Source organism: Mauremys mutica, chromosome 20 (assembly GCF_020497125.1).
Source record: "Mauremys mutica isolate MM-2020 ecotype Southern chromosome 20, ASM2049712v1, whole genome shotgun sequence".
Lineage (NCBI taxonomy): Eukaryota > Metazoa > Chordata > Testudines > Geoemydidae > Mauremys > Mauremys mutica.
In genome coordinates, this window is record NC_059091.1 from 6,118,656 (window position 1) to 6,134,336 (window position 15,681).

General features: G+C 54.4%; 1 protein-coding gene across 5 annotated transcripts; it reads left to right on the forward strand.

The window, feature by feature from the left end:
* Positions 1-360: 360 nt before the first annotated feature.
* ZNF740 (zinc finger protein 740) lies at positions 361-14,335 on the forward strand. 5 transcript variants are annotated; one of them, XM_044995398.1, is made up of 7 exons: positions 361-575; positions 1,880-2,111; positions 2,730-2,861; positions 3,036-3,122; positions 3,987-4,110; positions 5,181-5,319; positions 7,684-14,335. In XM_044995398.1, the coding sequence occupies exons 2-7, from the start codon at positions 2,094-2,096 to the stop codon at positions 7,880-7,882; spliced, it is 699 nt and encodes a 232-aa protein (XP_044851333.1). In that variant the 5' UTR covers positions 361-575; positions 1,880-2,093; the 3' UTR covers positions 7,883-14,335. The 5 variants fall into 5 exon arrangements, with proteins under 5 accessions (XP_044851333.1, XP_044851335.1, XP_044851336.1 ...); XM_044995400.1 differs by having other exon boundaries at positions 368-575; positions 1,880-2,251; XM_044995401.1 differs by having other exon boundaries at positions 375-575; positions 5,201-5,319.
* Positions 14,336-15,681: the final 1,346 nt, after the last annotated feature.

Here is a 15,681-nt window from a genome sequence, read left to right on the forward strand (position 1 = left end):
GTGGGGCCAGGGACAGCCCCTCCCACTGGGGGGTGTATATTGCGGTGGGGCCAGGGACAGCCCCTCCCACTGGGGAGTGTATATTGGGGTGGGACCAGGGACAGCCCCTCCCACTGGGGAGTGTATATTGGGGTGGGGCCAGGGACAGCCCCTCCCACTGGGGGTGTATATTGGGATGGGGCCAGGGAGAACCCACTCCCCCCTGGGGGTGTATATTGGGTGGGGCCAGGAAGAGCCGCTCCCCCAAGGGTTTATATTGGGGCCAAGGAGAGCCTACTCCCAGAGGCCACAGGATCTCCCGCCCTCTACTCATGGTTACCCTGGTAACAGCCCCCTCCCTCTGCCCCTCACTTACCCTGCACCAAGATGGCGGCCGGGGCGGCCTCAGGAGCGGTCGCGCGCACGCGCCGGCCCCGCCCGCTCGGGCGGACTGGACGTGACCCCTGTGTCATGCGCTTCCGGTTCCGGGGTAGCGGCGGGGGCCGAGCGGGTTCGGGCCGCTGTTTGTAAACTTGTCTCCCGGGGGAGCGCACGGAGGCGACGGCGGAGCCTGGAGCCCGCAGCGGCCGAGCCAGGTACGGAGCCCACAGCCGGTGGGTAGCGGGCCCTGGGGCCCAACGGGCCGCACCCCTCAGGGGCCGGGGCCGGGGCCGGCTCGGCCTGGCACCCCCCGCGCCTCGGCCTTGCGCGCATGCGCTTGCACGCTCGGGGGCTGCGGCTTGCACACTTATACCCACCCGCGTGCGCGGTCGCTTGCACGCTCGGGGGCGCGGCTTGCACACTTGTGGGCGCTGGGCCTTGCCCGCCCCCCACGCTCGTGTGCACACGCGTGCTCAGGCCTTGCACGCTCAGACACAAATACAGGTTGCAACGTTGCCCTCTTGGGTCACAGCCTTGTACTAGCTGCGTGTTTGCACACCCATGCTGTGGCTTTGCGCGCTTGTCCACAGCTGGGGCTGTTGCACATGAGCATGTTACAGAGGCACTTGAATTTAGCTGGGCTCCCTTGCAACAACCTGGGTCCTTTGCATACTTACTCTGTGTGCACTCTGGGCTGCTACACTGAGCACCTATTGTGGTGCCTGCTTCCTCCGATTCATACACCAGACCTCACTTGTGCTGCACTGTGTCTCCACGCTCATAGTAGTTCACACCAAGGTGGGTGTTGATCTTCTGGCAAATCACCACAAACTTGCTCGCTCACTCCACTTGTGCATGCGTGGACAGGAATGACAATCCACAGTTGTGCTCATTACTGCTTGCTCGTTCGCAGTCTCGCTGTACTTCCATGCAGCATCGCGGAGCAGACAGATGGCACTACAGTGTGACAGATTTTATGCTTCCTGTTTCTAAGAATAGAAAGTTATGACTTCTAAACACTTTCTCCTGAACTGTGAAATAATAATGTCGGAGAGCACCCAGTGCAGCCTTTCTGTACATGTCGGTATTCGAGGAATGAAGGGGTGTGTTTGAACACAAGGTGGCAGTCAGGATTCCTGGGTTCTCTTCCCAGCTTTGGGATGGGAGCGTGGCCTAGAGATTAGGGCAGATCGCTGAGAGTCAGAACTCCTGGATTCTACTCTCGGTTCTGACTGTGTGACCTGGGGCCAGTCACTTTACCTCTCTGTCTGTCTCCCCGTCTGCAAAATGTTGTCAAGGCTAACTTTGCACAGGGCTTAGAAAAGCTCGTAAACAGTAGAGAGTGTTATGTCTCTTCTCCTCACCTTCCAGCAAAACCTCTGCTAATATTAAGCAATAAATTTTGCCTGGGTTCTCTTTGAATGAAGGTGCTTTGACACGCTGATAAAGAAGTTTTTCTCTAGCCATCCCTTGTCAATTGGTTCAGTTATGCTTTTTTTTTTTTTTTTTAAACTCGCAGGCTCCAGAGAAGTGTCTGCAGCGATATCGAGGCACGGAGATCAACCCCCTTTATCCAGCATCCATCCAGAAGCAGGGCTAGGGTTGGAATGACTCATCTGTAAAAGCGGTGCAGTCAGTTACCTTCCCATCTAGCTTCTCCAGCTCGCGGCAGTGCTTGGGGAAGACTCCCTTAGAACGCCACACACGATTCCAGGCTCTCAGAATCCAGAAAGATGTCGGCCAAGTGGAGGGTACTGGACAAGACCGGCAAAAAATGATTAACTGAAAAAAAAAAAATCTTTCTAATCGTAAAATTCTTTCCCGGGAGAGAATTAAGGCTAAAGAATTGTTACAATCCGTTTGTTGAGGACAGACAGACAAGATGGCTCAGGTAATGAGCCCCAATTTTCCCATCTGTAACAGGAATGCAACGTCACAGGGAGGTTACTGTCAAACTGAATGGGCTGCAGAGCCCTTGGTGACCCGCAGTGATAACGGGTAGAAGTCGATACTTAATGCAAACGATGTAGTTCTGATCAACCAAAGTATCGGTTGAATTAAGGAGGCTAAGCATATGCAACCAACACGGTTGCGCACACCCCACCACGAAACTGGAATGCTTGCTCCCAAAACACTGCACTTTTTAAGCTCAAGGGAACTCTCCCGTTAGCTACCGGTAGTATTAATTCATAGACCCTCTTTGTAGACCTCCAGCCGCCAGAGGGTGGTGTAGTTGCACATGTGGCTGAATATATCCCATTCATTCTGTTAGAGGGCACTGGCATGTTTGGGCAGCGGCTGGTTAGGTTATGGCTGGCTAAGCTCAGCTGAACCCTGCATCTTTCATGATTGTTTGTCTCGTCTTTTAGGCGAGTCTCCTGGCCTGCGAGGGCCTCTCTGGGGTGTGCCTCGTGCCAACTGTTGCCAGCAAGAAGATGATGCCAAAACAGAGCTCCAAGCAGACAGAGAATGGAGAGAGAGGGAACAGCCCGAACATGCTGGTATGGGGGGAGCTCTACCCTGATCCTGCCCCATCCCCAGACTTACTGTAATTGACGTGACTAGAAAGGGGTCTCTAAATGTAACGGCGCAGGGCATCTCCAGAGGGTTCTGGGGGCAAGGGGCTCTAGAAATGCACACCGGGAAAGAACTGACCCCTGTTTTCTCTCCTTAAGGGTCTCCGCCAGGAGAGCGAGAAATCTCGCAGCCGTAAAGAGGAAGAGCCGGCAGAAGCATCACAGCCAAAAAAGACCATTAAAAAGGCAGGTAATCGTCCGTCGTATGGTCAGGGAGGAGCAGGGCAGACGGGGCTGCGTTATGAAGTCTCACCATGCTCAGGGCCAACCCTTCTTCCTGAGTGAGCTGTTGGCATTGCTGCCTGTATCTCAGACAGCCGAGGATTTCAGGTGTTTGTCTCCAAACACTCTCACAGCTCGGGCATCCGGCTCCTCGCCGTTGCACTGCTCAGCCTTGAGGGCCCAGCACCTTCCAGCCAAGAAATGGATTCACAGGCTCCAAGAGTGACACTGGGGTAAAGGTGGGGGGGAACACGATACCCCCCCCCCCAGCCAAAATGTGAACTGACGTCCTGTGGCAGATACTAGTTCTCCCTGCAGTACTGAGCCCGTCTCACCTGCAAGAAGAATCTCTGCTAAAATGGGAAGAGTGCTCTTGTGAATAAAGCAATGGGACTTGGAATCAGAACTCCTGAGTTCTGTCCTGGGACCTGCCATAGGCTTGCTGCATGGCCACAAACCTGTCCTTTAACATCTCGGTGTCTTCATCTTCTGTCTTACCTTCTAGGAGGATTGGGAGGCTAGACTATTGAGATTGTAGCATTAATAATGGTACCTGTCTCTTATGTAGAGCTTTTCATCAGGAGATCTCAAAGTGCGTCACAATCTTTAATGCAGTACCTAGGGGCCCCGGAGTCCTGTTGTGCTAGGCACTGCACAGACACGACAAAAATGAGCCCTGCCCTGAAGCGTTCACAAGAGTGCTTGGCCGTCCCCAAATGGAAGGGGGTAGGGAGGGGCGAATAGTTTGGCAGCACCTGACCCTAGAGCAGTGTTACGTGCTCGCTGTGCCATGCGCAGGAATGGTGAGGGTCTGTCTGTGCTTCGCAGGTGATGGTGATTGAGCAGAACGGCTCCTTCCAGCTGAGAATCCCCAAGAACTTTATTTGCGAGCACTGCTACGGAGCCTTTCGGAGCAGCTACCATCTCAAGAGACACATCCTCATCCATACTGGTAAAGAGCCAGGAGAGCGAGGGTCTTGCTCTGCCGATGGTTGCTGTGGGCCTTCTGGATCAGAAGCAGAACAGGGGGTGAAGCGTTGAGAGGCTGATCCGTAACTCCAGCTGCATCTGTAACTTGAACTGTGCTCCAGTGGGGACAGGGGCTCTTTTGATCAAACAGCTCGGCTCTTTAAGCAGAAAGGTTGCAAGAGGGCACTAGGGTCCTAGCGATGTTTAAATCAGAACATGTACCTGCCTGGATATTAGGTCTCGGGTGCAGAGTTCGCGAACGCTGCCTTTAAAGGTGGTGCGTTCACCGCATTGCGTTCTAGCTGCTACCACTGCATCTGATGAGGAGGAAGCTGGTGTTGCTGTGTGAGCCGCTCCTTGCTGAGAGCTTGGATCGTGATGATGGAAGATCCTCGCTTTTCTGTTCCTGTGCCCCTGCCTCTCTCTTTGCTTTTCTGCTGCTTTGCCCCGAACCTTGCAGCGAGGGGGAGAGAGCTGTGAGCTCTAGAATAGGGTGGGGCTGTGACGTCAGAGAAAAGGGGGCGGGGGACCAAACAGGCTGTGCAGAGGGGATGGCATGCAGGATTAAATCTGTCCCTGCCCTGGTGAGTTTTCAAGCAAAACTCACATGTGGTGCAGCGATGAAGCGCCGCCGCCACAAGATCAGATGGTTACTCAGCTGTGGGGCATGCACCCACTGATCAGTTAATGCCGACCAGTCTGGCGAATGATCTTTCTGACTGGGGGCAGCGCTGAATGGGGAGGGGGCAGCGGCTTTGCAGATGGATTAAGAGGCTGCTCACAGGAAGGTGCTGAGACAGACTAGGAAAGGGAAATGAAGAGGAGAGGTGGTTCGAAGTGGCATTATTGATCGGGTAAGTGTGGGGGCACAGTAGGAGACGAGGGCGGAGGTGCAAGCCAGACTGACTGGTGTGGGGGACTATGGCAAGGTTGGGTCGTGCAGGGCAGCGGGGATTCAGAGCCAGGCGGTGGCACGAGGCTCTGTGCCCACCACTGGGGTGGACGGGGAGTGGGGGGGGGGGGGAGAAGGCAGTACAAGCCTCCCTATCACAGCCCCTTCTGCTCTTTCCCAGGTGAGAAGCCGTTTGAGTGTGATCTGTGTGACATGCGCTTCATCCAGAAGTACCACCTGGAGCGCCACAAGCGCGTGCACAGCGGCGAAAAGCCCTACCAGTGCGAGCACTGCATGCAGGTAACCCCCACCCTGGCCAGGCATGCCGCAGAGCGAGGGGTGGAGTCGCTTTGCTGCATCAGCCCAGGCTCTGTGCTAGGGAGGCTGCTAGGCTCAGTGGTTTCTCAGAGCAGGACAGCGGGATTATCACAGGGAGCTAGCGCACTCAGATCTGTGCACACACAGTGTGGGACGCTGCTTCCTTCCTATCAGAACCACCATCCTCCTACGGACAGCCTGGACGAGAGCTTGCCAGGAATTTGTTCCTGGTTCGATCTGGCCCGGTCAAATCTGCTTGGTGCTGCTTTTGGTCTGTGCCTAGCAATGCAGATCTCTGCCTAGGGTCTACAGAACACGGCTCATCTTCCTAGCTCTGCAGAGACATGAGCAAATGCTCCCCCTGCTCCCCCGGGAAGTAGGGGATTGCGAAGGGTTTAAGGTCAGAAATCGCTACCTTTTAGGGTGCCTCCATTATCCATGACCTGAGACATGAGCTGTGAGCGCCCCCAGCTCTCCTGGACTTCTGCTGGGATTGCAGGTGCTCAGCAGCTCTTAAAATATCAGGCCAAACGTGGCCCGGGATGGCTCCCCCAAAACAGAGGCACCCCCCCCCCCATCGGTAGCCACGCATGGAAAACGGCCCAGCTGTCTTGCAGAGTTGGTGTCCGAGCTGGGTTAGACTCCGGGCTCCCACCCAGCAGAGCAGTGCAGAACAGCCAGCTGCTCAGCCACGTGGGGCCGTGTCTTCTCTCTAGACACCGACTTGGTCAGCTGAGCAGCGTGGTTGGGCGCTGGGCCGGGTTCTTGGTTATGGTCCAGCCCCTTGTGCTGCTCAAACAGTGCAAAAGAGGTTGGATTCTGGCTGAAAACAGCCAGTGGGGAATTCCCATGACAGAAGTTAGGGACCCACCCTGTGGGAATTAAAAGTTGGTGTCGGGAGTGGCGATGGGACATGGCCGTGCTAATTCTCCATTGCCTAAGTCAGTGGTTTTCAAACTTTTTTTTTTTTTTCTGGTGACCCAGTTGGAGAAAATTGATGCCTGCAACCCAATGGAGCTTGGGTGGGGGGGTGGCTCAGGGCTGGGGCAGATGGTTGGGGTAGGGGAGGTGAGGGCTGCAGAGTGGGGTTGGAAATGAGGGGTTCAGAGTATGGGAGGATGCTCTGGGCTGTGGCAGGGGGTTGGGGTGCATGAGGGGGTCAGGGCTTTGGGCTGGGGGTGCAGGTGCTGGGGTGGGGCTGGGGATGATGGGGTTGGGGTGCAGGAAGGGGCTCTGGGCTGTGGCAGGGGGTTGGGGTGCATGAGGGGGTCAGGGTTCTGGGCTGGAGGTGCAGGCTCTGGGGTGGGGCTGGGGATGATGGGGTTGGGGTGCAGGAAGGGGCTCTGGGTTTGGGGGGGCAGTCTCTGGGCTGTGGCAGGGGATTAGGGTGCATGAGGGGGTCAGGGCTCTGGGCTGGAGGTGCAGGCTCTGGGGTGGGGCTGGATGATGGGGTTGGGGTGCAGGAAGGGGCTCTGGGTTTGGGGGGGCAGTCTCTGGGCTGTGGCAGGGGATTAGGGTGCATGAGGGGGTCAGGGCTCTGGGCTGGAGGTGCAGGCTCTGGGGTGGGGCTGGGGATGATGGGTTTGGGGTGCAGAAAGGGGCTCTGGGTTGGGGGGGCACTCAGGGCTGGGATGGGGTTGGGGCACAGGCTTACCTCTGGCAGCTTCCAGTCAGTGGCGCAGTGGGGGTGCTAAGGCAGGCTTCCCACCTGCCTGGCACCACAGACCGCGCTGCACCCCAGAAGCAGCCAGCAGCAGGTCCAGCTCCTAGGCTGAGGTGTGCAAATGGCTCTTACCCGCAGGCACCACCACCCCCACAGCTCCCATTGGCCAGTTCCCGGTCTGTGGGTGTGTGGAGCCGGTGCTCAGGGTGGGGGCAGAACCCAATGGGCTCCCCTCACCCCCCACCTAGGAGATGGACCTGCTGCTAGCCGCTTCTGGGGTGCAGCACGGTGTCAGAGCAGGTAGGGACTAGCCTGCCTTAGCTGGGCAGCACCGCTACCAGGACTTCTAACGGCCCGATCGGCGGTGCTGACGAGAGCCGCCGCGACCCATGGTCTAAACCAATGGTCTAAGTGACCCTAGGCCAGTTGTGTAAGCAAGAGCAGCCCTCGGACTACTATAACGGGCTGGGGTCAGCACACAGCACCCCTGACTCCGGCTCCCTGTGCTGAGCGGAGAACCTAGCCCTGCCTTGCTGCTCTAGGAGTCTTTCCTAGCTCCAAAGAGCGAGCCCGCCATTCCCATAACAGACTCCTGCAGCACACGCTGCCCTGCGTTGGTGCTTTTCTTATTGGCTGGATTGGATGTTGCAATAACGCCCTTCTCTCTCCTCCATCTCTCGCAGAGCTTCTCCAGGACAGATCGGCTGCTTAGACACAAACGAATGTGCCAGGGCTGCCAGACCAAAACCCCCGACTCGCAGCTGCTGCTTTAGGAGCCAGGGCGATGCATCGGAGAAGCTCGGAAGTGGACAGGATTTTCAGTTTTCTGTGTCTGGTTTTTGCCTGCTCCTGCTCCCCCGGTCAAGGTGGGGACAGCGCTGAGGACTCTCCTAGACTCTCAGATGGGGTCCTGACACTGTAAATAAGACGAGGATGATCTGGAATCTCTACCCAACCAGCAGAAGCCACGGGCAGCTGTGTATAAACCTTCTTTTCCATTGGTTTGTTTTTGAAGTATCACCATTTGCCTCTCAGGAAAGGCTTCGGGGGACAACAGGGCAAAGCTAGCGACACTCACCTCAAACTCTTAACACTTGCCATCACCTGACCGACCAGCTCACGCCCAGGTAGAGCTCACAGGTATGAAATACAGCGGGGTGGAAATCAACCATGTTGTTCTTTTGACTCTTTTTTTAACCAGTCTCACCGGAAGAGACCAACAAAGCAGTGGATTATAAGAGGCAGCTGTGGAGGATTTTGGTTCAGGCGTGAAATGCAGGAGCTCATCTCAGCCGAGAGCTTGGTTATGAGGTCTGCGGAGCTTTTATTTCTAGGGCGTCTGATTTTGTAACCGAGTTTCCTCCTGCTCTTTCCACCTCAAGAAACGAGCGGGGAAGTTGGAGGGGGAGGGAGGAGAGTGCACTGTTGGAGGGGGGGAGGGTAGCGGTTGAAACTCTTGTGACACCCAGCAGCTGGTGCGATCAGTGTCCTAGGAAATGGTGGTGTGTGAGCTGCTGCTGGATACGTGGCCTGGGTGAACCCGCATGGCATTGTCTGAACATATCCCTTAGCAACACCCAAACCCCTGATGACAGGCAGTGCTTCGGGGCATACAGCCCATGGCTGTGGGGGACGGCTCCTGCCAGAGGCTGCCCTCCTTCCTTGGCCCCAGTGTGTGTGTATGTGAGGATGCTTGGGGTGATCACATGACCACACGTCCCTGTTCCCCCTGGAATTCAGATCCTAGTCTGGTTCATGGCAGCAGCCCATAATCTGGCTTTCTCAGAAATGCTCTAGCCTCAAACGCTGCCGGGATCGGCTCACGCTCGTGAAGGCTTTCAGTTGCTTTGCAGTTCGGGAGAAGATCCACCTCTTTGTTTGACCCCGAGGGCTGGCCAGGAATGGATCTTTGCAGTGTCTGGTGTGGATTTGGGGGGGGAATTTAACCCACTCTCGGATTTCACTTTCATTAAATCGGTGCCCTGTCCACTTGGGGGTGGACACCGCTTAAATAAACCGTGATCTTCTCTCTGGCAACTCTCCAGTGGGCCAGGAGCAACTCACAGTTCAGGGGGAGCTAGAAACAGCTGAAGGGACCTGCAGGGAAAGGCAGTTAAACTTCCTCCTGTGGAAGAAACAGAAACCATGAGCATGAGGGAGGGAGCCAGGCTCCGCAGCCGCTCTCAGGAACCCTGATTGTTGCAGGCCAGAAAAAGCCTGTTACCAAAGTGTCGACTCTGCCTCCCCAAATTCCCCTCTTGGCTCCCAACGCACGTTGGTGCCCTGCCTCTGAAAGCTCAGGCCCAGCTCGTGTCGGCTAAAGATCCGTCCGTTCCCGGCGGGGAACACGTGTGTGGGGAAGGGGGAGGCTGTTCATGGCTGCGCATTGGCTCCCACTCTCCCTGCAGTGACAGCAGTATATTGGCTACTTCCTGCTCAGGGCTCTGCTGGGAGCCTCACCCCGATGTCCCTGGTTGCATAGCCTAGGTCTAGCTAAGCTTGGTGTCTGGGCACAGCAGCTGGCATCGCCGCAGCTCAGGATCTCCTGGTTCTGCCCCAAGATGTCACTCGGTGTCCTGGGAATTGTTCTGGGGCGGGGGGGAGCAGGGCACATGGGACAGCCAGAGTCTGGACTCGGCTTTCTGAGCATCAGTGACACTGGAGCAAAGCGCCCTTGGGGAAATGACCCAAATGCTCTTTAAAATGTCAGTGGCTCTGTCACTTAGTTCAAATCATGTGCCCCCCACCCCCCATTGCCCTCCATGTAGCTAGCTACGTTCCGAAATAAAATCCTCTCTGTAGCAGCCTCTCCCAGCAGCAGAGCGCACTCTGCACCGGTGCAGCCTGGCCTTGTCCGGCGAAGGTAGATACTGCCCAAGTTTAGCTTAGGCCAGCGGGGACGCTGCTCATGTTAGAAGTCGACCGTCTGTCTCTTTATCTCACTGCGCCATTCCTTTGGGTCTCCAGGTCCCTTCAGACTCCCTTCCCCCACGGGTGCTCCTCCTCCTCCTCTTCTCTTCTTCTCACCCCCCCAAAAAAGAGAGAGATAGGAATGTGTTTCTATCTTGGATTTCCCCCGCCATTCCTCCCCCTTCAGCCATATATCTCTGTGAGACACTCTGCCAGGGGAGATTTGCAATGCATCCTGCTGCCAGATTCTGCTCTGCTTTCCCCCGGCTCTCAAAGAGGGGACTGAAAGCCAGTTTCCAAAGAGAACAGAGTTCTGTGTCTCTTCCACAGGCCCCGCACAGGACAGGGCAGCCTGGCTTGGCCTGACGCAGCCTTGGTTGGTTCTTTTGTAGAATTTCGCCAGCGGCATGCTCCCTGCACCTGCATGCCGGATATACCAGTATGAATGCTGTACTTCATCCAGATCTCTCCCCAGCGGAGTACCACATCTGTATATGCACTGCGGTCTCCTTTGGGGAACGGCTAGAGTGGAACCTGGTAGCCTGAGTTGTCTTTCCCAGGTGTCAAACACTACCCTTCCTGCTGAGTCCATCTGGCGCTGTGAGTTCAGGGCACCTGAGCGACTTAAACCCTGAAATCACAATGGTCCAACTTCCTGCTTGCATCTAACATGCTTTGTTGTCGTAGAGAGTTGGAAGAGGTTAAATGGGCATCCTCCGCCTCTTGGCTTGCCCACGCCGTCAGACAAACGCAGGTGCCGCTTGTAACCGCACAGGATGGAAGTGCGGAGTGTTAGTTAACGACGTTACGTGATCAGTTCCTGCTGCCTGTTAGAGGCCAAGGCTCCCCTTTGAGACCATTTCAGAATGGTTCATTTTCGGTGCCATTTGCGTGATTCTCTGCCAGGCCCCTGCCGCCTCGGCTTAGAATTGTTCCTTTTCAGTCTCCCTACCCGAGAAAATCACACTCTGTTGTACGTCTGGCGCTTCTGGGTGGTGTCTGGAATAGAAGCATAGGCTGCTGGCGCCTGGGAGGGCTGTTAGACTGCGGCATAGTCTCGTCAAGGAAGTGCTGAAAGCCCTGTTGATTCTGTCACTCAGAATCACACTAGGCAAAGTGTCTGGCTCTGTTGTGGGGAGCAATGGGATGGGTGACTGGCTAGCTTCTCAGCTGGGAGTTCCACATTGCCAGCACCTGGGTTGGCATAGCAGGGAAGGAGACGTTCAGGACGCTTCCACCACAGGCTCATGGCCTAAGCTGTCCTGGACAGGAGAGGGGACGGCTGTTTGAACGGAGCTGGGCCTTGCAACCTGGCAGTGGGGCGCAAGGTCGAGGGAGTGTCATATGGAAGCAGCTTCCCGGCAAACCACTGGTGATGACCCCGTCGGGTCAAAGCCAATTGAGAAGGAGAGACGAGTCACTTTTGCGCGAGTCTTTCCCTGCTCTCTCTCTTTCACCGATGATGGAATTTAAAGGAAAACTCAACTTTTCCTGCCCCTCAGAGAAGCTAAGACTCTTTCCACCTTTTTACCCTCTTTATTTGGTAAAAGGTGATTCCCAGCCACCCACGCCCCCATGTTGTGGTGAAGGGAGCCGAAACCAGCAGTGGCATGCAGCTTTACCTAGACCCTTATTGTGTCAAAACATCAGCATCACTGATCATCAGCACAGCTGTGGGACTAGTATCTGGCTCCTGCGGAGAGTTGGCCTGTCGTTCTGTCGGGCCCCCAGAAATCCTGGCTTTTTAAAAGCTACCTCGTTGACTGTGTCTCACGTCTGGAACTGGGTTTCATGGGTGGGGTTAACACTGAACGCCTGGAAGTGGTGAAATATCTTGGCCTGGAGAATGTCACCAGAAAAGCCTTTAATCCTAGATTTAAGATTCTCTTCCGAACAGGCGTGATCTGCTGTTCAGCCCTGGCTCCTTGTGCTCTGTGGCAATAATGGCTGAAATGGGATGTCCCGTTGTGTGTTTGGTGTCACTATTCTCCTGTTCCTACCCAACGAGTAAGGCAATCGACGGGAAGTCAGAATGTCGTGGGTTCTAGTCCCAGCTCTGACGCCGACCTTGGGCAAAGGACTGCTCAGTATCTGTGTTCTCCCTGCGCTAATTGTACTGACTCACTTTTGCAGAGAGAAGTATGAAGTTTTACTCTTGGAGCACAAATCTTCTGTGTAAAACTGCTGACAGTGGATCTTGGGGTGTTGGCTGTGACGTGAACATTGGTTGGGCGCCTGTTACAATCTGGCAGTACTTCTGCCCAGCACAAGGGGGCAGTACAAGCTATCCTGTAGGACTACTGGCAAAAGGGTGTTGGCAAACAGTTAGTTCGGTTAAACCAGATGCTGGTTTAGAGGACAAATTAACTCACTCTTGGTTTTGAACTTTCATAGCGGATGGAACACCTGTGGTCTGGGGCAGAGACCCCTAAATGATGGGTGGGAACCTTGCTGCTCAGAACATCTGAGGGCCTGAAGCTGCCTGCGTTCAGCATTGCAGAGTTTTGGTGTGTGTGGCTGGGGATTTTCTCAAAAGCTGTTTTTTGACCTGCAGAGCTACTGGCGTCACTGCTGCTACAGATAGTCCTTTGAGTAGCTGATGCGTGCACACTGTGTGCTATAGAAAGGGTTCATCTGTCTAGCTGATGCTGCAGGTTGGCAGTGCACTATAGAAACTGCAGCTGTTTTGAAGCCTGAAGGTCTCAGCTGCCTTTTTCTAAACTGTCTCGGCAGAGGTATTTCAATTCCCAGTAATAAGTACAGGTCTGGGGCTAAGAGGCTTATTGGGTTCGCATACGGCTCGTGCTCTGCAAACCCCCTCAGCTGATGCATGGAAAGTGTTTTCAATTTTATATCCATAAATTAGTGACTTATGATGATTTGAACATATTTTTTTTTTATTTTTAAATGCCCTTAGAAGTAACCTGTCATGACAATTCAAAGTGAATTAAGATAAATCGAATTAAGACCACTTTCGTTCTGAATAAGAGCATTCACACAGGGATTTAATGCAGTTTAACTAATTCACTATAAATCAGACCTTTTAATTAGGATTAATTTTCCTTAGCGTCCCCGCGCTATACCCGGGGATAAAGAGTGATATTGACAGAGATGTTTCGTGACTGTGAGTTTATTCTTCCTAGCTGCTTTGCAGCCGAAATAGCATGAGAAAGGTGGGGGCAGCGAAGCTGACAAGGAACACAACCGAAACTGACTCGAAACAAAAGTTTCCCTGTCTGAGCTGAGTGCAAAAGGGCAGCCTGGCTAGCACCAGCGCTCCAAAATAAATCTGCTGAAAACGTGTCAGTTCTAGTGACACGCACAAGGCGATGTTTAAAATTGGCTGTTAACTTACTGTAGCAAAGAGGCGTGTCAGCACCTCCTCTGTGCTGGAGAGTGCAAGTTAAAACAATGCAACCCTCCAGTGTAAATATATTATTCCGGTGCAATGCGGGGCTTCCCCTGCTTTCAAGCTAGGGTAAACCAGGCTCTTGCAAGCCCCTTACTGTCACAGCAGGGTGCATTCACAGTAATGCAGCTATCCCCAGCCCCGCTGGGGCTGAAAAGCAGATGAGTTGCAGCGCCATGGGTGTCAGGCTGGCTGGTTCTCTGGAGCGGGGGGTGCCAACGGGCACTGCATCTCTTTGTGCACCCATGTAAAGCTAATTTTTCCTGTAGCATCCGTATCCACATGAGCCCGCGGGGGGGTGACAGTGTCTGTGTTTCAGAGACGGGACCCTGCTCTCTAGTGTGCACAGTCTGCTGAGCTTGTATTCAGCTGTCTTCTCAGGTGAGGCCTGGATCGGGAACAGCCCAGGGAAGAGGCCAGCTGTAGAACTGTGTTCATGTGCATCATTAGACCTTGATCTCCAGCCAGAGTGATTTCCTTCTCCACTGCGTGAGCGTTAAAAAACACCCAGACAGAAAACCACACGCCCGGCTGCAGCTAGGGGTGTTTTCTGGCATGAGCCCCCAAAGGCCAGGGATTGGAAACCATGCTGCCGGCTAAGTGTTAGAGATTCCACACACAAATACACACACACGCGCACGCCTGCCCTTGAGTCAAGGAGTGTGTGAACAAGAAGGGGATGGCTGCCCGGGTGCCTTTCACAGGCAGAACAAACGCAGTCTCACTGTGGCGTGACACTGAGCCCTGGACGCAGGGGGGGAGTGGCCCCCGGTCGTCCCAGAACTACTGTTTTGACAGATGGACCAAGAACTCTCCTGTGTTAGTGAATCCGAGCTGAGCGATATCTGGAAAGTCCCATGGCTGGCTTACTTGTCTTTTTTTTTTTTTTTTTAAATATACTTATTTTGCGACGGGGGTGGGCTGGGGGGAGCGCGTGTTACTGATGAGATCAATGAGAATCACTTTTAAACTGTAGTTTTTATAAGATGTTATAAACTTGTATCTTTTTACCATTAGTGTGGTGTCTGTTCCTTTGTGACCTATTTAGAGTATTTAAATAAAATCTTGTGGTTTTTTTCTTTTCTAAACTCTATTCTGCTTCTTATCTTGGTTCACTCTAGAGGCCTCGGATCCTGGTCTGAGCAGCAGTGCAGCCAAAAAAAAAAAAAAAAGATGCCCGAATAGCAGACAGTCGAGGGTTATGAAAAAGGGGAGTCGTGGTTTTGGGGAACTTTGGCTCTTTCGAGGCTCTTGCTTTGAGAGAGCAAATGCTCCATGTTCTGGACATCAGACCCCGTTAAAAGGGTCCAGGGTTGGATGCCTGCAATCACTAGTCATGCTAGAAAATGTAGCACAAAGGGCTCCTCGGTGTGACCACAAGACAGCCAACAAATTACACAATCTTGGCCTCTGAGCTTCAGCACACCAAGAACTCCCAAGCAGCTAAAGGGTCAAACATCTGCTGTCACCGAGGTACCTATGGATTTTAATTAACCTATGGAACTTTCTGCCACAAGATACGGCGGAGGATTTTTAGCTTCCTTTTAAAAAGGGTCGGGGTCAGTTAATGTGGTTCCAGGAGCTAGGACTGTTGGTGGGTCCCAGCCCTCCTCGGGGGTTCGGACATAGGGTGCGTGGCTGGGGATTAGAAGACAGTTGCTGGTTCTTTGGCATGTCGTTGACGAGTTATGTGAGAGGGTCTGGCATGGCCTCCTGGGGCCGTAATCACTGTCAGGCAGGAGCACTGGTGGGACGCGCTGTTGCAATTTCTGGGTTTAATCGTCACTGCGTTTGTCAGCGGTGGAACAGGATGTGGCCGTAGGTGCTGTTTGTGACTGGGTGGCGTTGCCCGTTGAGTCTCTCTGACTGCAAGCTCTGCAAGGGGAAAGTTTTGCTCCCTGACTTTCCCCACTGCAGCCTCTGTCCCGGGGGCCCTCCCTGCCCCGCTGCTGCCGGGGCTTCTGAGCTGGGCCCTTCGCTCTCCCATGGGCTGCGGAGCAGCAGCCTGCACCTGGGGCTGGCTCTCCTGGCGCTGTGTGGGTTTTTTCCCCCTCACACCTCCCCGTTTGTGGGAGCTGACGCTTGTTGGTGGCAGGAGAGCAGCCGCGGTTGCAGGGAGGTTCTGCTTTTGAGCATGGGAAGCTGCCGAAATGAGGAAATGCTCACAGCCTCCTTCCAGACTTTCTCTTATCACCAGCCCCCATATGGGCCCCCCTCTGGGGCTGGGAACAATCCCACACCTCGTCATTTCAACCCTAGGGCCCTACTAGCTACATCCAGGTACCAGTTTTCCTGGCGCTAACCCAGCTCCCCCCTCCTAGCCCGGGGGGAGAGGTTTTCCTCCTACTGCCCTTAAGCCAGG

Coding starts and splice junctions, on each gene's coding strand:
- ZNF740 (XM_044995398.1), top strand. Junction 4,111..5,180: donor ACACATCCTCATCCATACTG/GTAAAGAGCCAG, acceptor TCCCTATCACAG/CCCCTTCTGCTCTTTCCCAG. Junction 5,320..7,683: donor AGTGCGAGCACTGCATGCAG/GTAACCCCCACC, acceptor CATCTCTCGCAG/AGCTTCTCCAGGACAGATCG.